Genomic DNA, 23648 nt, shown 5'->3' with positions numbered 1-23648 from the left:
TTAACCAAAATATCTATTCAGCCAATCATATGGCAACAGCTCAATGTATTTAGGCATGTACATGTTGACAAGGCGACCAGCTGAAGTTCAAACCGAACATCAGAATGGTTACGAAATGTGATTTAAGTGACTTTGAACATGCCATTGTTGCTGTCACACTGGCTGCTCTGAGAATTTCAGAAACTGCTGATCTACTGGGATTTTCAATCACAATCATCTTTAGGGTTTACAGAGAATGGCCCAAAAATGGGAAAATATCCAGTGAGCGGCAGTTCTCTGGGCAAAAATGCCTTATTGACACCAGGCTGGCACGAGAATGGCCAGACTGGTTTGAGCTGATAGAACAGCAACACTAAGTCAAATAACCACTCATTACAAACAAGGTATGAAGAAGGGAATCTCTGAATGCACAACACGATGGGCTACAGCAGCAGGAGGCCACACAGGGTGCCATTCCGGTCAATTAAGAACAGGCAACTGAGGCTACAATTTGCAAAGGCTCATCAAAATTGGACAATAGAAGATTGTAAAAACATTGCCTGGTCTGATGAGTCTTGATTTCTGCTGTGACATTTGGATGTTAGGGTCAGAATTTGGCATCAACAACCTGAAAGCATGGATCCATCCTGCCTTGTATCAACTGTTCAGGCTGGTGGTGATGGTGTAATGGTGTGGGGGATATTTTCTTGGCACAGTTTGGACCTATTAGTACCAATTGAGCATTGTTTAAATGCCATAACCTACCTGAGTATTGTTGCTGACCACGTCCATCCCTTTATGACTGCAGTGTACCCATACTCTGATGGCTACTTCCAGCAGGATAATACGCTATGTCACAAAACTCAGATAATCTTAAACTGGTTTCTTGAACGTGACAATGAGTTCACTGTTTTCAAATGGCCTCCACGGTCACCAGGTCTCAATCCAATCGAGCACCTTTGGGATGTGGTGGAACAGGAGATTCATATCATCAACTGTGTGATGCTATGATGTCAATACAGACCAAAATCCCTGAGGAATGTTTCCAGCACCTTGCTGAATATCTGCCACAAAGAATTATGGCAGTTCTGAAGGTAAAGAGGGGGTCCAACCTGGTACTAGCAAGGTGTACCTTATCAAGTGACTGGTGAATATTGAGTATATATATATACTTCTAGGCAACTCCACAAATGAGACAATGAGATCATCCCATGCTGAAACTGTATGCTGTTTCTTAGTGTGCAGAAGGAGAGTACAAGTCTATGTACATTTTTGTAGAATAGTGGATCCACAGCAAAGCAACGAGTGGCCAGTTTTTATTTTAAATAATCTTTATAATCTCACAATTCTTCCTGGCTTTTTATTTAAAAGAAGAAACTTCTTCAGAGTTATCCCTTATTATGGATCATGTTTTGCCATCTTTCAACCAGGCAGAACTGTTTTTTCTTTCCAGTCCTCCACTGAGTTTCTGCTTCTGTTGTATCATACATTGAAACCCTCAACCTCTAGTGGGCCGCCTGTTCTTTATCATCTTTGGAAAAATGGGATGCCAGAGTGTATTGCCTCACGTGATCCTGGTCCCACACATATGCATAGGTATTGTCTTACTACCACTGTGGTGGTCTCCTGAAGAGGATCAATGCCATGTGCCATCCTTTTAAGGCATTTGAGGCAACTTCCTGCTAGCCACTCACAGAACATAAAATTGTTCAGACAGAGCATAAAGCTATTTAAAACAAACATCAACATAGCATCAGTTTTAACTATTTTTTTTCTTATTTCTTAGTACCTGTTCAATTTTAACTTCTGTTACAAAATTTTTTTCTCCATTGGTTCCCATATTAAATATTTACATTATTATTTACATTATTAATCCTTGATCAATTTTTTAATTGTAGCTGTGTTTTCCGGACTGTTTTTGATCTCCACTTTTTATGCTGTAATCTGAATTATTTGTCATTAACTGTCAAAAATTACACTATAATTCCACCCTGTCAGAAACTCCATTAGCATTATATTTGTAATGATTTTATCTCACAATTAAAATGTCATTTTATTCCTGTTTGAATGAGCTGTCATGCAGTCTTCAATATGTAGTGATTATCTACATGGCATGTTAACAGTATGAAGGAAAGTTAGGTTTTTAAATATGATAACGTTTAATATTCTATTTAACTGTCCAGTCCACCAATTTGTAGGATTATAATAAATAAATACTGAATTCCTCACAAAAAAATAATAGAGAAACACTAGTCATGGACCTCAGGAACTTTATTTTGAGTTTACTTTGTGTTTCAAGTACACAGAAGTAGCTGTCTTACTGTTCTTCTTTTGTAACCCGAAATAGTGTGCACTTCACTGGATTGCAGGGAAAAATCATTATTATTCATTTTTCTATGTTTGTTTTTTATACCATAACATTTTTTATGTTCTTTTTTTAACCTTTTCCATATTGGGTGATTGTGAACATGCCCAATATGTACATGTCATATATATACAAATATTACCAAAGTAAAGGTTTCTAATAAGTTTCAAAAGCAGCTAAAGGTGAAAATTTAAATTTTACAATTCATCTTCAAACACATTTAAAAAGTCTATGCAAACTGAGTTAAATTGTATTCAGAGATGGCTCCTGTCATTCTGTTGCCTGTTGCTTCATTTACGGATTATTTCTTGATGATTACATACAGTTTCCAAAGCATATCAATTGCGTACCAGTTTTTCAAAAATAATGGTAAACCGCATTAAAAAGAAAAGACAAAAACTATTGTTAACAGTTTGGGTAGTTAAAGTGAAATAGGTGGCTACAATCTTTGAAAGGAGTAAACAAATCTGAAAATGTTTTTTTTATTCTGCAAAATGATGGAGATGGGGAAAAAATTAAACATAAATCGATGATAGAAAACATTACCAATAAACACACAAATGCAAAACTGTTGATTTACTGATTGGAGAGTGGTACAAAAATGTGGAAAAATTCTGGAATAACCTGAAAAATTAAAAAAATGGACAAATAATACTATTAAACAACAGCTTAGGGATTTGTCTGATTTTGGCCTTGGCTTTTTAGAATGGCTTACAAGAGGGCTTTGGTTACTGGGCAACTTTGGCCCTTCTCCAGGAATTCCAGTTTTAAGTTCTAAGTTTTAGGTTTTAACTATAAAGATTAAAACCCTTAAGCTGATAAAAATTGCTATACATATTTGTAATATTGTTTTTCTTTTAGGTCCCTGGATATAGGCAAGAGCAGGTGGAAAAAGGTCTTAAACTTTTTGGGCAACTGATCAACAACAAAATTTTTCTCTTGTCATTTATTCGAACTCTGGAGTCCCAGCGCAGCTTCTCTATGCGGGATCGTGGAAATGTTGCTTCACTGATAATGACTGTTCTGCAGAGCAAACTGGAATATGCTACTGATGTACTCAAGCAATTGCTTTCAGACCTTATTGATAAAAATCTGGAGAGTAAAAACCACCCAAAACTACTATTGAGAAGGTAAGGATAATTTACAGCTTATGTTAGGACTTATTTAACAATACATTTTTCCTAAGACACACATCTTCATGAATGTACTTTAGGGTTTGTCACTCTTAATTGGGAAAGTTAGTTTGTTTTGTAATACTATAAATTTTATTGTCATGCTGGGATCCAGAGTCTTGGCTTTAAGCTCCATGTGTTTGTGAGGACACAGCTTTCCTCCCTCATCTCAAAAATCAGAATCAGAATTCACTAATGTCTATTAGGAAATTGCCTTGATAGCATTGGTGCAACATACAAGAGCAACCCAGAATACAAAAAAAAATAGGGCAATGCAAAATATAAAGAGATAAAATAGGATTAAGAAAAGTCCAGGTAGTCCAGTGTGCAAGTATAGAGTGATACTAAGTAGATGCTCAGACCTGATTAGTCAGAATAACTGCATGTGGAAAAAAACTGTTTAGGTGACGGGTTGTTTTAGCTTTCACTGCACAAAGTCATTAGCCAGATGGAAGTCTTTGGAACAGGTGATGCCCTGGGTGAATCTGATCAGCAGTGATCTTTGCCACCTGCTTCTCTGCCCTGGACCCATAGAGGACTTGAATGTGCAATAAGTCACTGCCTATGATCTTTTCACAGGCTCCAGTGGTGCATTGCAGATTGGCGTTCGCCTGAACAGAGGCAGCACCAAACCAGACAGTTATAGATGAGATCAGAATGGACTCGATGATGGCTGTGTAGAACTGGATCAATATTTCTTGAGGAAGATTGAATTTCTTCTGCTGTTGCAAAAAAAGTATTGCAAAAAAAGTATTCTTTGATGAGCTTTCTTAATAATATATGTAATATTATTGTCCCACTTAATGTTTTGTGACAGCACAATGCCCAGAAACGTCATCCTAAACATCTCAGAGATGTTTTTTGAATATAAATGACAATTCCAAACTAGCCCTATCCAAGGCTGGCACCTGATGTGCACACAATGTAGTGAACTTTTGACAGTGATTTGGCTTAAGAAGGTTTGAAGAAGTTATGTTATGTTACGAGACTTAAGCACTGAGGTGTATTGAGGCAGGTACCAACTAAATTAAAATTGCTGGTTAAGGGTGTAATTCAGACCACTTCAATAAATTAATCCTTATCTGCTTAATCCAATACAAACTTCAAAAGTCTATCCTGACTGCTCTGGTCACAAGGTAAGGATTAATCCTGTACCGGGCACAACTGCTTCTGCTCCCACACATCCACTGCACTGGTCCAGTGTAAAGATGCCAGTCAACATACCCCGCATGTTTGTAAATTCCTATTGTAGATAACACACTTAAATTTTTTTTTTCTTGTATACATTAACAAATACAGCTTGATTACAAATTATGCATTAAATAATAAACAAAGCATAATAAGATTTTGTTTACTGAGGCTTACTATTCTAAAACAATGGTCAGCAACCTTAGAAATCTATTTTCTTTTTTCAGAAATAAACAATAAGACATGACCTGTCATAATAGCACAATAGAATAGTTTCATTATGATAGATGCTAGCAATACTGTTGATTCAATACTAATACTGGAAACAAAATTACTAAGCATATGTCTATGCTCCTTCAACAGTTAAGAATGTGTAATAGTTTTTATATAGGTATTTATGTAGTATGCATTTTGAAACAGAAAACACACAATAGTGTTTAAAAGAATTTTACTATTATTTCAAGGTACTGCACAAGCAATGTCTCATCCTCGGTCACAATGTACTTGTCCTATTTTATCTCAAAGTTTTCTTTGTTCCGTTGTAAAATCTACAATGATGATCTCCTATCTTATTTGTTCCTGAATCTCCAAAAACTCTTGCATTATTATTAAGAGGAGATATTGTCCTAAATATTATTCTAACTGATTTGTTACACATAGTTACATAGAGATTAGTTATCGTGTACATTGGCTCAGCAAATTCTTTATTTATAAGCTTGTGGTCATCTGCAATGGGAAGAGGTGGGCAAGGAGGACACGAAGAAGAACAGTTTCTGTCAAGCTTGCCGTGATTCTCAGTTCACCTGGCTTAGAGTCATCTGCTCTGTTGGCGGTACTAGTAACATTTCATCAATTCCATCTCCCATATATGTTATATTTGGTGGATGGCATGGTGGTGGTAGCACAGCTGCCCTGCAGTAAGGAGGCCAGGGTTTCCGTCTCAGGTCCTCCCTGTGTGGAGCTTGCATGTCCCCCCCATGTCTGCATGGGGTTCCTCTGGGTGCTTCGGATTCCTCCCACAGTGAAAAGGCATGCAAGTTAGGTGGATTGGTGTTGCTAAGAAATGGCCCTAGTGTGTGTCCGCCCTGTGATGGACTAGCACCCTGTCCAGGGTTTGTTTCTGCCTTGCACCCTATGCTAACTGGGATAGGCTCCAGAATGCCCCATTGTTCAGGACAAAGCGGTTTATAAAACGACTGACTGATATATTTGGTATAATTTGACTGTGGCAGCTCTTAGATGTCTTCCTCTTCTCATCATTATGTAACACTTTGTTGCCTACTTGAAATATTGAAATCGTATGCAGATTTTGCTTTGACTGTGGCCACCTGTCTGTTGCCTGTAATGTCATAGAGTGCAAAACAACACTTTGTCACTGTTATTTTTTAGCCTATAAATTCACAAAATATTTTTTTCTCTTTTCAAATATTAAATATTTTTCTGGTTGGTTTTGTGGTAGACAGATGAGGAGGCCCTTTGGGTCTACAAGACCCTCCGTGCCAGTGATCATATGCCAGAACAAACTAGCTTTGAGCAATGTAATAGCATACTGTTTATAGTAAACCTAAAAATATTATATATTATTGATGTTCTTTTGAATGACAATCTCTTATGATTTTATAGTATTTGTAATAATGCATCACTGTGTGAATTTCATCATTAACTCTAGAAAAATATTTCATGTAAGTATGTGATTGCATGGGCTATTGCCTGAGATTGCACAGTAATGAACTTTCTGGTTCCATCTTGTAATCACATTTATACATAACAGAACACAGATAACATGTAAGATCCTCAAGTAATATTTATGCTTAGAAGTATTACATAAAAATCATAGAAATTACAGCACATACAACACTGAGTCTCAATGAGATGCAGTATCTTAGAGCGCCTAATTGCTTGTGACATACAAAAATACAATCTGCATTGAAAAATGAAGGTCTAATTAATCACTCTCATTTGACAACATTTTCGTGCAGCTGAAGACATCTATCACTGTACAAGATATTACAGCCAATTTGTTTGTTTTCTGTGATAGAAGGTGAATTATAAATGATCAACAATCCCATGACAATAGACAAGTGGGTACCAAATGACTCTACTAAGTAGGTTTGGGAGCTTTATTAGCAATAATTTTAACAAAACTATCACATGTGAATACATTCTTAAAAAAAATATTTAAACATATATACTAAAATATCATTCAGTGAACTAGCATTATGTCAAAAGGAGAGCTCAGGCACATGGAAAAAGCAATATTAACTCTATGAACTTTCAGCATTATCAAATCTAACACAGTGTTATGACTCTGAAATATTGCATTACTGTTCAATTTAACAAATTAAAGCTGTACCACAGCAACCCAAATAAATATCATAATTACTGTAAATGAACTACATTGTTTGTGATATTTAAACATAATATTTCATTTTTATTCAGTTTATTTTTTTATAAGCACTATTTCATTATTTTTGAAATGGTTTCATAAAATGGCAATTTTGTTTTCTTTTTTTTTTTTTAACTAGGGGGTTCCCCCCTGCTCACTTCGCTTGCCAACCCCCCCGGCCTTCGCTACGCACCAGCCACTTCATATCTCTGCCACTAGTGTTATGAAGAGGGGGTCTGAACGCACCCCAAGGAGACACGGTCGCTCCTCCAAAACCCCCTCTTAAATGTGATACAGTGGGAAACAAATAGTTTTTTTTTTTACCTCCTCTTTGCTTGATCAGCTGCTGGCTTGTTGCTGCTGCCATGTCACATGATCTGCATCTCACAACGGTGCTTCGAACATTTAAAAGCCTGTACAGCAGCTGTCCTACCCTTTGTCTTTTATTTCCAGCCCTGGGCATGGTTAAATCTTTTGGCACTAAGTCTTGTCTCACGGGACGCAAATTCTTGATATTTTTCAGTTTATAATTTAAAAACGGAATGAGAATCTGAAAATCTAACAACATCCCGTTAAAATTCGATAAACTTTGAAAAGAATGATACCAAACATATATATGTAGGTTTTAAAATAAGCCCGATTTAAAGGGTGACAAAAAAGTGACATAAAAACGTCACATAAAATCATTGCACAAAATCGTTGCACTTTTAGGCTTAGGATTTTATATATAGAGAGTAGATTTATTAACAAGTACCTAGGTTATGTGAAATCTCGTTGTTGTGGAAACATGGTTTATGTAGATGTAAAAGACTTTATCAGCCCCCAATAGGTGTAATGACTGATGGCAAAATCACATTTATTCCCCCTTGATAGCTTGTGCTCTCATTCTAAAAGCAGTAAGTATACTGTATATATTTGGAATGCACTTTAATAAATTTAAGGCCAGGTCTCAGTTCAAATCTGAGTATCTGATTACCTCCTGTTGTTATTAAAATGTAAGTTGAAGAGACATACATCAGAGATTTCCAGATAGCTTTAAATGGAAGTTATAACAAATTTGTAAAAAATAACTTGTTTCGTCTGGAGATATTACATAAATGATGAGTTAACAGTGAAGTGAGTAGAAATACATTTCTATAAGCAATGGTTCATATGATGCATTGCTTGGTACCATATTGCTTCCTTAAAGAAAAATTATTGACATGTTCTAAACAGTTTGGTAACACTTTAGGTACTGCAAAAATGCATCTAGTACTCTTTTACTAATATGTAACAAGACCTTAACGAAGGCTTATCAGTCTCTGCAATGAGTCCAACTAAGAAACTTTCACTTTGGAGTGCTCTGAGGTGGCTTACCTGAGGCACATTTCTCTTGATATTTCTTATTCAGCATAAGACCTGTGAATCCAGGAAGGCACGGTGGCACAGTGGTAGTGCTGCTGCTTCACAGTAAGGAAACCAGGATTCACATCTTAGGTGCTCCCTGCATGTTCTCCCAATGTTTGTGTGGGTTTGCTTCCACAGTCCAAAGACATGCAGATTAGGTAAATTGGCCCTAATTTGTGCTTGGTGTGTGTGTGTGTGTGTGTTTTCACCCTGCAATGGACTGACACTTTGCCAAGGCTTTGTTCCTGCCTTGCACCCTATGTTAGCTGGGATAGGCTCCAGCAGACCCCCGCGACCCTGTTCAGGACTAAGCGGGTTAGAAAATGTCTGACTGACCTGTGAATCCTGCATATCAACAAGTCATTTTACAATCATGTCAGCATGCCACACTGCGCAGAGATAAATAACCTATCTGCTGATGTTTTTATTATTATTAGAACCAAAATAAGTTTTAAAGTCTTGCTACATAAGAGTAAGTTAGTAATTGATGCAGTTTTGCAGTATATAAACTAAAGTGTTACCAATTTCTTTTTTTAATTAAAGTAGAGAGAACATGAAAAATGCAATGCCCCAAATGGTAAAGTTTAAAAATGATAAATTGGAGCATTACAACATCTAAATAAGATGGAATTTAAATAAACTTTCAATTTCCTGAGGTAAAATTTATTTTGAAAACATTGTGCTGCTGTAAATCAATTTAATATCATGTATAAATAATAGAAATAGGTCTACCAATCCAGGTCAGTTATGTTTCATACACTTTAATTTCATATTTATAAACATTCTCTGATGGGATAGCTACAAAAAGTTCTCTATCTGGAGAGCCCCTCTTACCATATATGGAAATGTTGTGCTGAGTTGAATAATTTATAGCTGAGCACTGCCAAGGCAAATATGTTCACATTAGAAACCTGGGAGAGTAGAAACTGAGTTCTGTGAGCCAGCGTACCATAGAGTCATCAGGAGGACTATTTACGCTGCCTAATTGGCCTGGAGCCCATGATAGTGAAGGCTGAAAATGTTTAATTAGAGATAATACACGTCTTTGAGGCCTATTTCTAAATATCACACCTTGGCTTTTAGTTGGCTAAATTTACAAGGCTGAAAAAAAATCTGCGAATGAGTAATGCTGTTGACAGCTCAGAATATACCAAACATCAAGTCCATTCATATGGGAATTAAATGAGGCTTCCTTGCCAGAGAGGTGGTAGACCAAGTTGCCTCTGGCAATGAATTCTACTGTGGATTTTTACCTTGTTAGGATCTGTAAATGTGCCACAATGCTGTGCTCGGTAGTTTCTGATAGGATGATAGAACAATGATGAAAGGGTTAACTGACAAGAACATTAGGCCTCTTCAGTCTGATGTGCCAACTTAAATAAATGAACAGCTCAAACTGATCAACAGAAGGCAATACATTCAAGAAACATTATAGGAAATTTTACATGAATGCCTCTATGATTCAAATAAATCCGTCCTTAATTTTTAAATATTTATTTTTTTATTATTTATTCACAGGCTTTGCTAATTGTTCACTGTCTAAATCTTGCAGAGTAAATTCCTGCTTTTCTTATCAGTGCTGTCACTTATATTTATATTTGGAAAACAAATTATTAATGTATTTATTTTGCCGTTACACTATATTGTGTTTCTTCTTTTTTTTGTCTTCACAAACAAAGTTATATGTCAGAATAAAACGGAAACTTTCTTGACCGAGATTTTCAGGGTTGGGGACAGATTATCATCTGTCGGATTTTTTGTCACATTTGCATCTCAGTATTACATGATGTCATAGCAATTTATATATTTAAGAAATTAATCATTTTAAAGATTAAGGTTATTAGTAGTGACATGTTTATCAAGACATATAATGATATGCATATTATGATTACACTCCAGTCATTGTGACCTTTTTATAGAGGTATCTTATCTTTCAATTTAAATTTTAGAATATTGCTCTTAACACTTTAACATTCTTATAGTTTTATTCTGATTTAAACAAAAGATTAATATTTCTTTCCATCTTTTTAACTGACAAATTAAGTCAGACAAAAGTTCCACTATCATGTATTCCATTAAACTGTGAATGCCGTCTCTTTTCTCATCTTTCCATTGCAAATGTTATTTAAAATATACAGTACATTCATAATTGGAAACATTTTTTTTCACTGCCCCATGCTATTCCTGGGTAAGATTCATTTGCTTGATGGATACCCTCCACCCACCCCATCCAAAATAAATTTGCACATACACAGAAAAGAGAGAAAAATGCCTCTCCAGCTAAGTTCATAATGAAACACTAAATTGCTCTTTATTACTCTGTCCTCTGAAGGTTGAAATTTGCATAGACTCGATAGACATGGTAATGGTACATGGCACCTCCTAGACAACTGATGAAGAGCATATTCCATTCATTAAAAGTGACTTAATGGCATTTGAGATGAAAGTGATTATTAGGGGTTGGCAAAGCGGGATTAATCATTCTAGTCTTGGATGCTCATTTGGAATGGTAAACAAGGATTATGTTATGGTGTCAGTTTATGAGAGGATGGCTTATCAGGTGAACTTTAAGAGGACAGCTATTTTATTGTTTTTCATCCTTTACAAAGAAACAGACATCCATGTTCTTATCTTTAAATGATCTGTGAATTAACCCTTGGGATTAATAAAGTATCTATCTATCTATCTATCTATCTATCTATCTATCTATCTATCTATCTATCTATCTATCTATCTATCTATCTATCTATCTATCTATCTATCTATCTATCTATCTGATTAGTGCACATGTAATGCTTGCAATAGTAAAGTAAATTGTATTTTTGTTTCTTTTATGCCACCATGGATATACAATGTGTATGTAGTTACTTACAAAATATAGCAAGGTGCAGCTAATAACTTAAACATCTAGTCATCAGTTCAATCCTTAATGTAGTTAAAGTATCTCCTGTCTTCACAATATAATACATTTCCCCCCTTTTCATTAATAATGAATTCTTCCCACAAATACACCCATCCGGTTAGTATGCAATTTAAACAGACAGTTCTGCCAAATAAGTAAATTAAAATCTACGACTTAATGCTTCCAAACCTTAAATCACAAAGCAAAGAGTAGTTTTCAAAATACTCTAAAGGAATATTACATTCTAAAATTGAATTAGCAGATTATGAATCAAATTTATCTTTTAGAATACAGCACATGGAGAATGATAGAGCACTGAGACAAAGAGTAAGACGGAGGTAGAGGTTACATATTTGCATGTCATCCAGAAATGGATGTTCCCCGCCGAGCAGCAATGGAGCAGAACTCACTGATATTATGACTGAACATGAAGTCCCTGTTGTGGCACAGACTTCTTGAATTTGAATGAAGTTGGCTGTTCAGCCTGATGGATGCTTGACTAGCCAATCTCATTTAACCCTTATGTTGAAATCAGCTGGTAAATATTTGCAGATGAAGTTGAACTGTGCTGTTTAACTTTCAATAGTTTTTATTTAAGTTAGGGAAATAAAATGCTGGATCTTTTAGTCTATAATAATATGAGCCTAGCAGCAAGTACATTTTTAATAAACAATATTTCTTTAAAACCGAGACAGTGTCCCATATCATTAGCTGTATAACAGTTTAAATAAAATGCTACTCATAGCTGCCTGGGTTGCAAACAGTGAATATACAATACATGTGGACTTTTACTGAGATTTACACTTACTTGTTCAATTATAAATACATTACAAATGTTGCTGTTGCGCTTTCAACTTGTACCATGATGGCTTTGTATCTTGTAGTACTGTTGATTTTGCATTGGCAAACACCTGTACCAAGCTGGCCTACAATACTGTACGGACAGAATACTTTTTCTGATCTTGTACTTACTTACTGTGATGTCTTATTACATTTTGGTGCCCTAAATAGATTTGCATTTAGTTTCCAGTTGACTGCTGCCTTGGGATGGTTTATAGATGTTCTTTTACTAACACTACCATATCATTCTCTTAAAGTACAAGTACAAAAAAAAAAAAAGCTTGTTACATTGCAAAGGGATTATGAGAAAAAAAATCTTACAAGGCACATTACTGATGCTTACCCTTATACATATATGTTCACATTTGGAGTGTATTTGGAGTGGTGAACATAAGAGAGTACACATTCTGCATTAAAATGAAGAGCTCTTATGTCAAGGAAGTGGCACCATTGAATGTAATAAAAAGGTGTCAGGGTCAATTATAACAAAGCAGTAACTCCACATCAGCCATCCTCCATTTACATAGCTCTGCACATTTAACAAATTGTTAAAAAGGAAGAATTAAACAGCAGCTTCAAATAAGCTTCCTTTTAGGATCAGTAGTTTATTTAAAATGCAAACATCAGCCATTGTGTAGGGATGATGAAGAAGTATGTCTCAGCTAAACTAAAACAATCAATGTGAACACAAATAAGTAGTATTAAGCATGTCTGCCAATCACTTATAAGTAAAACAGTTGCAGGTAGACAAAAGAGTCTGTAGTGACTCCGAATAGAGGCTTCAACTTGGGGATGCTATGGTTCAGTTTAATTACAGGTGGACAATAGGTTTTATATTTGTTCTGTGAACCTTTCACTGAATAAGTTTTGTGTGTGAAGGCACTAAAGGATTCCTGTGACATGTTTCAGCATACGTTTGCATGCAAAACCTGTTGCTATTGTTAAAATGAAGAAAATGAGGGAGCCTTGATGCAGAACCACAGATATCATCATACTATGTAATTATGCATATTTTGATCACACTCCATACAAGTTTAAGAGGTTCTATAATATATATTGAATCTGACATAATGTTATCAAAATATCAAGAGGTTACTCTAGCTGAATAATGTATTTCTTTTGTTATACATATTGAAATATCCGTTTCATGTAAGAAACTTAAAATGGATGTCTAAATCTCATGTGGTAATGGGTTCTTAGGGGTCAGTAAATGAAGAATAAATATGATTTAAATAAATAACCAAAAGAATACCATTTGAATCTTTTTTAGGGAAATGCAAAAAGTACACCTATTTACCTATTTTTAACTTATTTGTCTTGCATGGAATGTTTTTGCAATCCCATGTCGTAATGGTGGAAGCCACTCTGATACCCCCATTAGTGAACAAATATTATCAAATACAATTAAGGGATGTTCAATGAATGCTGGGAGTAAACGTTGCCAGCTACTTTGGCTGCCTGTTACCTATTGACTTCCCTGTATTGAGCAATCATAATCGAATATAACAAAGTGGTGTTCCATAAACACTTTAGCATGAAAATTCAGCTGTTTGTCCATGTCAAAAGTCCCACTTTAGATAGGAGAAGTGATTCACTTGCAATATCATCACTCATGAGTACAGAAGCAATATACATTCTTCACAAATGACCACTAAATTCCTTCGAGTTTACATTATGGACTTCTCACTAAAAATTCTGTTGCCACCAAGCACTGCTCGTTCCTTTCATTATCTTACTCTAACACTGTCCTTGTAGTGAACATGTAGCCTGTTTAATTGAGGTAGGAATTATTTAACACTTATACTGAAGTGGCGAAGCAGTTCTTTGCTTTAATGTATTTTGTTTTTGTTTGCTTGAAGAAAGCTGTATCAATTTCTTCAATGATTAGAATACCTGAAAGTGCATGTCACCATCATTTTCAGTCATGGTGTAGTGAAGTCATTTGCAGCTTGGCTCACATGATATCAACCTAAATGTCAATCATCAACAATATATTGTAGCTATGACCCTGCAAAATCAGAGTCAGAAAATCTTTATTAATCCCAACAAAAATGACTTATGTTACACCTGTTTATATAGACAAAGGCACAAGTATCACAGAGAGCAAATATAAAAAAATTAAGCCTATAAAGTAAAACAGAATATAAATATGAAAATAGACTACAACAAATCCTCATTCACTAGGCTCTACAAGCACGCGATGAACTAAATATAATAGATACTATGCATCTGAGTCTCTTACGAAAACCCTAGTTTACTAAACAGTAATAACACACTGAGCTGTAAGTATTTCACATAATAATATCATGTATATAACTGAAGTATTACATATTCTGAGAACCAAAAAAAGTTATTCACATGAGAAGCAACAGATGAATTATTGCACATTTAAGTAGTTGAAAAATGTTCTGAGAGATCCATCAAGGACAGAGGATAGCGTGGATGACAAGACTCTAGACAACATTCTCCGATCTGCCACAGTTTCCAAGCAGTCCAGTTTCTCTCCTACCACACAGCCAGCCTTCTTAATAAGTTTGTTAAGCCTCTTAATATATCCCATCTTTATGCTGTCCCCAAACACACCACAATGAAAAAAAATGGCAGTGGCAACCACGTGTTAATAGAACTTCTGCAGCATAATATTGCCAACCCAAAATGATTTGAGTCTGCACAGGAAATACAGGAAACTTTGACTCTTCTTATATACAGTTGGCCAGTGAGTTCTTAGACCAGTCTAACACCCCCAGGTACATGTAGACCTGAACTTGTAGATCTCCACTTCCACACCCCTAATAGATAGGGGAGTAATAGGAGATCGTGTTCATTTCAGTTCCACCAGCAGTTCTTCAGTTTTACTGGTGTTGACCTACAGCTGATTCATCGCACACCCAGTCAACAAAACTCTCTTATGTTGCAATTCATCACTACGCTGATACTGATGCCTGATACTTCCAACTATTGCGGAGTCTTCAGAGAATTTCTGCAGATGACAGCCCTCTGTGTTGTAGCTAAAATCCATAGTGTACAAGGTGAAAAGTAACAGGGAGAGAACTGTCACTAATGGAGTTTCAGTACTACACAGCAAAGTGTCAGACACGTAGCCCCGTAGCCACACAAACTGTGGCTTTCCACTTAAATAGTCCATGATCCACGAAACTAAGAATGAGGTTATGGCAAAAATTATAATTTTTTAAAAATTAACAAAATGATAATTCCATAAACAAAATTAATAAAACATTATTACAAATAAATTAACATGCACAACTACCCTAGCTATGAGTTTCATGTTCAGGCATATAGCATAAAGATGCCCTGTCCAAAGAGCATACAGAAGGAAGCTCCAGCTCTTTTCCCTTATTCTTGAGTATCAGTAAATTCATATCTGTTGAAATGGGGCTATACCTTATGTAATGACTTACCACCCCTTGGACCAGAAGCTTGCAAACTCTTTTGCCTTGACAAAGACATCCTTCTCTCACATCAGCTTAGTCCCGAAAGGAGCCAATTAACAACTCTTCTCTGCCCTCTTGTTTCGTTTAGTAAGGAGATGTTAAAGCATTTATTTTAATAATGATAGCCATAATGTATGGTATAATTTTTTGAATGCTATTAAGAATTTCGATGTTTATTAGTAAATATATTTAGTATTTTCAAGTAAATAAATCTAAACCAATTATTTTCTAAATATTTTAATTTAAATTTATGTCTTGAGGTCAGCAAAAGAGCGGTATTTTGTCTATTCATAATCTTTCAACTCCAAAATCAGTTGTTTAAAAACACTTTTGAATGGCTCATGTCTGGAAATGGCATTGAGATATTTACTTTATAGTCCAACTCCCAACGCCATTTTATGGTGTTGACAATCTTCTATTACCAAGCACTTTGTTTCCATGGGTACGTCTACACAAGGATGTTTTCAGTGAGTTTGATGGAACTGCTTTAAAAACTACTCTGAGGCTCAATTTAAGATGAAGTATTCCTGGGCACATCTAAGATCTCATAGAGTTTGTAATGTTATCAGTATTATTAGTGTCAAGATTCATGGCAGTTCATACCATGTGTTCATAGACACATTTTGGGGATTTGTTTTGTTTTAACTTGACACTTATTTTCTGTAAAGCATGGATTTAAAGATGCACTCCTTACAGAGGATTACACTCCCAAACATTTGTTATTGTGTTCTCAAATATTAGTGATTTGTAACTAGAAGTTAGCCTTTTCTATGGAGCTAATCTAAAAGTATATTAGTTTATTTTACTGACACATGAAAGGCATGACAGATGCTACAGAAGGGCACTTTTGCATCCTCAGATACTTTATTATCTGACTTGTTTGAATGTTTTGTGGTATGAGTTACAGCAGATCATTAAATTTAGTTTGAATTAAAAATATTAACCACTATAAAATTATTGTACTGTTTAATTCCACAATACAAAAGTTGAATTAATAGTGGCCATGAAGCATATATCTGTAATTTCAACAAATGATACAAAGTTTCTTTTCCCCAAATGTCTGACCATCTGTTTTCCCTAGTGCTGGGCCCTGTGAACGCAGAGTTTAGTGTAGAAGCATTAGATGCACAGCAAGATCCTGCCCTAGGTTGACCATTGGTCCATTGTAAGGAACCCTCAACATCACTAACAGAGAGCTTGTTCATAGTTGCCCAAACTTGTATGTGTTGTATACAGCAAAGGATTCTGTGATAAGATGGAGTGGTGGCTCTGAGTCTAAGGATCTACGCTGATATCTGGAAGATTACTGCCAGAAGGAATCCTACGCTGTTAGGCCTTTGAGCAAGGACCTTAAACTGATAATTGCTCCAGGGGTGCTGTACAATGGCTGACCCAGTGCTATGATCTTAATAGGTTATTAATAGGTTAACTATTTTTCCAATGGGGATTAATAAAGTAAATTTAAAAAAAAAAAGTCTCACTGTCCACTGAAATGCCTACAGTCATACTTTTCACATACTATTTGGCTCTAGCTTCGTCTCCCAAATAAACGGTCATCTAGGTTGTCAACTCTAAATGTGGTGTTATGAAAGAGGCCAAAACACCTCTATATATGTAACCAATCATTGGGTCTCTCCTGCTCAGGTTCCTTTTTCATTTCTCCATTTCATCATATCCAGTGTTTTAAAACTCTTGCTTTACATAACGATTCTGCCTTTGATTTTATGATTTTTGTGTTTGACTTTATACCTCTTCTGACTACACTCTCACTTCCTCTCTTCTACCTGGTGAACTTGATTGGTCTCCATCTTTTTTTCCTTTTTGTGTGTTACTTTTATGAGTTGAATGCATCCATTCTTTAACTATGCTGCCAACTGTTTTATTCCTCCCCTGAATGACTAAGACCTCAATATTCACAGACTGCTTCCATCCCAAAGGGGCCTTCACTATGAGAGGCGAAGCAAGCTTGGAGATCTTTGAATAGCTGGGTTTAATGAGCAGTAATGTGATATACTAATTTCAAATGTCAACTTCCAAATCCCAGATCTTGATGTTATCTGGTTAACACTTTATACAATAAAGAATTTTAGACACAACAATGATGCTCTAGTCTTATCCTTTGACAACAAATTTGTTCCTAAAATTAAAACTTGAACATTTAAAGACCAATAAACAAAAAGCTTTACTGTAGATAGTTTGGAACACGCATGCTCATTTGCATTAAGTTGTTTTATACACCTATACAGATAAGTGTGCATAAAAGCTGACCTGACTAACTCCGCAGTCTCACTCTGTCTGGTTCCCACTGACACTTACTTCTTCATTCTGCTGTGGTTCAAGCATTATATTATGTAATACCTTCATAAAATATATCAAATATAACATAGTTTATCTAGATTTTTTTTTTACAAGCAAGATATATATACTGCGGTGGGTTGGCACCCTGCCCGGGACTGGTTCCTGCCTTGTGCCTTGTGTTGGCTGGGATTGGCTTCAGCAGACACCCGTGACCCTGTGTTTGGATTCAGCGGGTTGGAAAATGGATGGATGGATGGATGGAAGATATATATATATATATATATATATATATATATGGAAAGTATATTATTACAGCTTTCAAACATGGGGAATCTGATGCATATATTAAATATACTATTTGAATATTTTGGTACTTAAAATATAAGACTAGGGCTCCAATTAATAAAATTTTTTGTGCTCAGCCGTCAGTACTTTGTATCAGCCTCCACTGAGATCTTTAGAGCCCATGAATGTCAGAATTGACGGGGATCAGTAACAAAAGGGCAGAAGTCATACATGTAAATTCAGTCTGGTGTCATAGCAATAATTGAAAATGTGTCTTGAAGTGGCTTAATTAAGCTATCCTCCTACATGCTTTCCAAGGCAACATTCTGAATAAAATTAATGAAAACCTTTTGATAACACAGACACGTTCACCTAATCTGAACGATACTATGGCATGAATTTCACTTACGGTAGTATGGTTCAGATAAATGTAAGCCTAGAAGTTGCTATTATATGAAATATGTTTTTTTTTCAACAGATGTTTAATATCCTCACATATATTAATATTACTTAAGTTTTTATTTCTTATAAATTACAGAACTGAATCTGTTGCTGAGAAAATGCTGACCAACTGGTTCACCTTTCTGCTGTACAAGTTCCTTAAGGTATTTCTGTTTGATACTTAATTTTTCCATCATAGATTTTTCATCTTTATACATTAATATAATCAGCCACCTAAATGTTAAGTATGTGTTTTTAATTTGCTGGCTCGTCTCTCTGTCTCCACATTTCTGCAGACTGATTAAAGAGGGTTAGCACAGTAAGAAAAATGTTACATATACTGTAGCAGGATTCCTTCATCAAGATCTAAGCCAAAGCTTTATCTGCTACATATGAACTCTTTATATAGATGTTGTCCTAATTCTTCATTGCTATTTTTACTTTCTGTGTTTCATATTTTGATCAAATGGACAGCGTCCTACACGTGTGACAGCCACTTTGGTTTGAGAGGCAAAAGTACAAAAATGCTAGAACACTTGCTACACAATCTCACTCATAGTTTTACTTAATATAGTACATTTTTGGAGGACATTATATCAAAATGCATTAGTTGAGGGGCATTTTTTAAATTTAACATTTCTATACTTCTTCAATAATATTTTGTCATTTGGGTACTAAAAATAACTGCACAGTTCATGGATATTTACAATATGATCTATAAAGAAAGGGGGAGAGCCAATGCAGAACTTAAAACAGCCAAGAACAGGAGATAAAGCAAATTCAGAATGAAAACAGGCAAAGGCCAAAAGCTGCAAAACTTCACCAAAAAACCTACCCCAAATTATAAAATAGAAAGTTCTGGTCAATAAACTTCTCTAAAGATTTGTTACCCAAAAAACTATTTGAATACCAGTAAACAGTGCAAAAGACTGAACTGAAATATCTGCAAACAATGAGGCATTAAAAGGTCAACTTGTGTACAGTTGCACAAGTAACATCATACAATGTGACCACCACCGACATGTCCCCTTGTAATGGGACAATATATCATGTCAATGGTTAGCCAAAATGGCCATTTGACAGAGTACCACAAGCACAGAGAAAAACTAATAAGGCACAGAAAATATTTTTAAAGTCTTCATATCATAACACTTGACTTTTGCTACATCCACATTTGTATATTTTCATTTTCATTTAAAAACACAAACATTAGTCTCTGTTTTCTCTTTTTGTCCATGCTACCCCAACATTTTTAACCCCTGAAAATGGAGACTTTTAAAATTTCTCTCCAGAGGTGTATGCTTCTGAAAACACCAGCTTGGTGTTACAATGTGGACAGGTGAAAATACAAACTTTAATTGTAATCTGATTTGTACGTGCTTATTACGTAGCCCTTAGACCTTGCTCATTGCAACATCTCATACCCTTGCAGTTTTGTGATAAATCCTGTGGCTCAAGTTTCTATCCTTTCAAAGGTTTTTTTTTTGCTGATGTGCATATGCCCAGTGTAGGTGAACATCTACATCATATTTGTTATAATGTGGCTGGAGATACGTTCGTAAACAATATGAAAACACTAATGTGGATGGGGATTGTTTTAATTTAAACATGCTCTTTTAAATGAAAACTTTTTAGTGTGAACATAGCCTTTAAGTCCTGGCCTGATTACTATACAGGGTGGTCCAGATCTAACTATGCAACGTTTATTGCAATGCAAGGCAATAATTGCATAGTTAGATCTGGACCACCCTATATATTTTGACTTTACAAATTTTTTCCTAATCTTTCTGGAATTTTCTGTGGGTAATCTACTATTCTCCCTAATCTCCAAAGACCTGCAAGTTAGACAGAATTTTGAATCTTAATTGGCCCAGAATGTGAGAGCCTGGGTGTCTGCATGACTGAGACCCATGATGAAAGGCACCCTGTTTAGGATAGGCACCAGCTCCCATGACCTTAAATATAGACAGGCCCATTATAAACTGCACAGTGTTCTTCCCTTTTCAAAATATTATTTAAGTTATGGCACATTTATATTACTCTGTATTGCTGACATATCCATGTCTGTTTTTTCATGCAGTTCAATTAAAAGGTTCTGAATGAACAGAAAGAGACATTTACAATGATCAAAATAAAATAAGAAATTAAAGAAAAATTCACTGCGAACTTTAAATTTTATTGTTATTGTAATATTGGCATGCTATAGTATACCATCTATATATATAAAATCCCTATGTGCGTCCAGGTGTCCGTGTGTGGGTGTCTTCTGGTGAAGTGCGCATGCGCGGGGCACGGTGCGACGCGCGATATTACTGTCAGAGGAAGTTAGAGGCGTTTTACGGAAATACAAACCAGTATTACTACGAGAGGAAATTAAAGGTACACAATACAGTGACGCATATTACAGCCACATACAAGCCAGTATTATTGTCAGAGGAGATTAAAGGCATAGTGCCGACGCCCACGCCTGTATTACTGCCAGAGAAAATTAAAGGTATATTACGGACGTACAAGCCAACGGACGTACAAGCCAGCGGACGTACAAGACGGTATCCTTCAATAAGGGCGCGCACAAAAAGGCGAGCCTCAAAAGGGCGACCTCAATTGGGCGCAGCGAATAAAGGCGCACGTAAATAAAGATCTGCACCTTTGTTGCTCTTCACATATTCCAGAGTCATTTGAACTAAATTATCTACGAACGCCTTTATTCGCCGCGCTCAATTGAGGTCGCTCTTTTGAAGCTTGCCTTTTTGTGCGCGCCCTGATTGAATAGAGCCGTACAAGACAGTATTACTGTCACAGAAAATTAAAGACACACAATACACGGCGGCAGCCCACGAAGAACGGTCAGCTCAGCAAGTAAACATCAACAAAGGAAAGGCTGAAAGAAAGAAAAATACGACCAACAAAAAGAATGAGGTCAAAGTCCCTTGCCATTTAATATAGACTGTTCCTACTAATGTTTATGCACTACTGTTCTAGCACCCGTTATTGTAACGGGCTAAATGACTAGTTATATATATATATATATATATATATATATATTCTAGAGAGAAATAGTGTTATGCATTGCACTAATAGGTTTTCCAAGCAAAGTTATGTACATGTAATAAGAAAAAATACAAAATGCAAAGAAGGAACTTGTATTGTAAAGATCACATGATAATATAAAAAACAGTATAAAATACAGTTTATAATATCTTTCAATACTAAAATTTGCCTTTTTTCTGGCATTTCCTTAGCTTTCCTAGAAGGCAGGATTGCCAAGGCTTTGGTCTGTATGTTGTAAGGATACAAATTAATTTCTTCCAGTTGACTTACAGTATTTGTCTATCCCCATAGATGTTGAACACACAAATACAAATATGCATTTCTTTATAACTATGTTGTGTTGTGCCTTTAAAATAATAAGGTATGGTGTACTAGGAAGAGCACAATATAAAAAAAAGCTTATTGGCCCATATGTTAAAGGAGAAACTTGGTTTGTGTGTTATTAATGAACTGCCACATTAGTTCTCCTACCCATTAGTGGTGTGTTTTCAGGAAATGGCTCCTACGGCGTAACACCAATAAAAGATGTTCAGTACTCATGACCCTTCTTTTCCTGTTACTTGAATCTGCTTTTGCCACAGTCCAAGAGCCAGCCTGATAAGAGAAAATAGACAAGCACAAAGAAGCAATATGCAGCTTGTAGATAAGCTAATTAAGCAGCAGACAGGTGTAGGAGCTGTGGAAAGGCCACAATTCTTCGGATTATTGACCTTTTTCATAGTTTTTATGGTAAGAAAAGCCAGCTTTTTACATTGCTGAATTTCTGCTATTGAGCAAAGTGATCCAACCTATAGGAAAGGTGGGGATCAAATTAATCTAATTTGAAGAGGAGTCTGATAAAAGAAAAATAACAATTGTCTTAATCTGCTCAATAATTTGATGTATGGAAAAGATAATAACCCTTACGTTTTCAACTATGCAAATTCCTTTGAGAAAGCAAAGGTCATTTTAGAAAGGAATACATATGTAGAGCATTATCTTGGTGATATAATTTTCCGCATCATGAATAGGCAATGAGGGGTGAAGATCAATAGCCACTTCATGAATGGTATCTATATGCAGTTGTGGAATGAAAGAATGCATATTTATTGTAGGGTTTTTTTTTTAGTGCACTTTATTTTGAGGGCCTATTTAGACCCTTAGGAAATAACAAAGAGAGAATTGAGGATTAGTTAAAATCTTGTTCCTAGAATAAATGGGTAGTTAATAACTTCTGAAGTGTTGCTAATTTCCATAGTCACATGTCCCACACACACAAAACTGAACTAGATCCTATTACAATAGACTACAATCGTGAATTAAACATGTTCCACTAATAAAATAAATTAAATCACAATCAGTCTATTTTAAGATGACTGCAATGAAAACTGATAATTTTGCCACATAGCACAGAACCACTTTAATTTAGAAACATGTATATCTGACTGTGTGAAAGTGGTGGACAGTTAACTAAATACAGTATTTACAGAAATAATAAAAAGTATAACAGAACAAAGTGTGAATATAAATGAAAATTCATTTTATTTACTTCCCTCTGGCTTCACCATGCAAAACTGAAAGACTGCAGTAGTCAGTACAAGTGGTCGGTTAACCTGTTTATCACAGATTCCAGTTCCCTCAAAATTCAGCCTACAGGGTAACAATAGCTAGTGAGCCATTCTTCAGTACTTACTGGTGCTGTCCATGTATCTTGCTACTTATTGATAAGTTCCATAGTGGACTCAAGGAAGGGAATCAATAACTAGGGTGGTGGCAACCAATGACTTTAGATCCAGTACAAACCACTCTATCTGTCTGCTTCCTGCCGACAGTGTGATGAATGCTGTACTAAATGCCGTACTGTGATGAAAAAGATCCATTTTTAATAACTTACGTGCAGAAAGTGGTTTCTGCTCACTGTGAC

General features: G+C 35.7%; 1 protein-coding gene across 2 annotated transcripts in view; it reads left to right on the top strand.

Moving 5' to 3' along the window:
• The window catches only part of plxna4 (plexin A4), a 1034568-nt gene that overhangs the window by 699330 nt on the left and 311590 nt on the right, over window positions 1–23648 (top strand). Inside the window, exons 22-23 of one of the 2 annotated variants that reach the window (XM_028814360.2) lie at window positions 3206–3474; window positions 18792–18858. The exons of the other annotated variant lie outside the window; for it this stretch is intronic. Coding sequence (XP_028670193.2) covers window positions 3206–3474; window positions 18792–18858 — 336 coding nt within the window. The remainder of the gene's footprint in view (window positions 1–3205; window positions 3475–18791; window positions 18859–23648) is intronic. 2 annotated transcript variants of the gene reach the window in all.

The sequence above is a fragment of the Erpetoichthys calabaricus genome, chromosome 1, assembly GCF_900747795.2.
Source record: "Erpetoichthys calabaricus chromosome 1, fErpCal1.3, whole genome shotgun sequence".
Taxonomy (NCBI): domain Eukaryota; kingdom Metazoa; phylum Chordata; class Cladistia; order Polypteriformes; family Polypteridae; genus Erpetoichthys; species Erpetoichthys calabaricus.
This window is presented reverse-complemented; position numbering and strand designations above follow the sequence as displayed.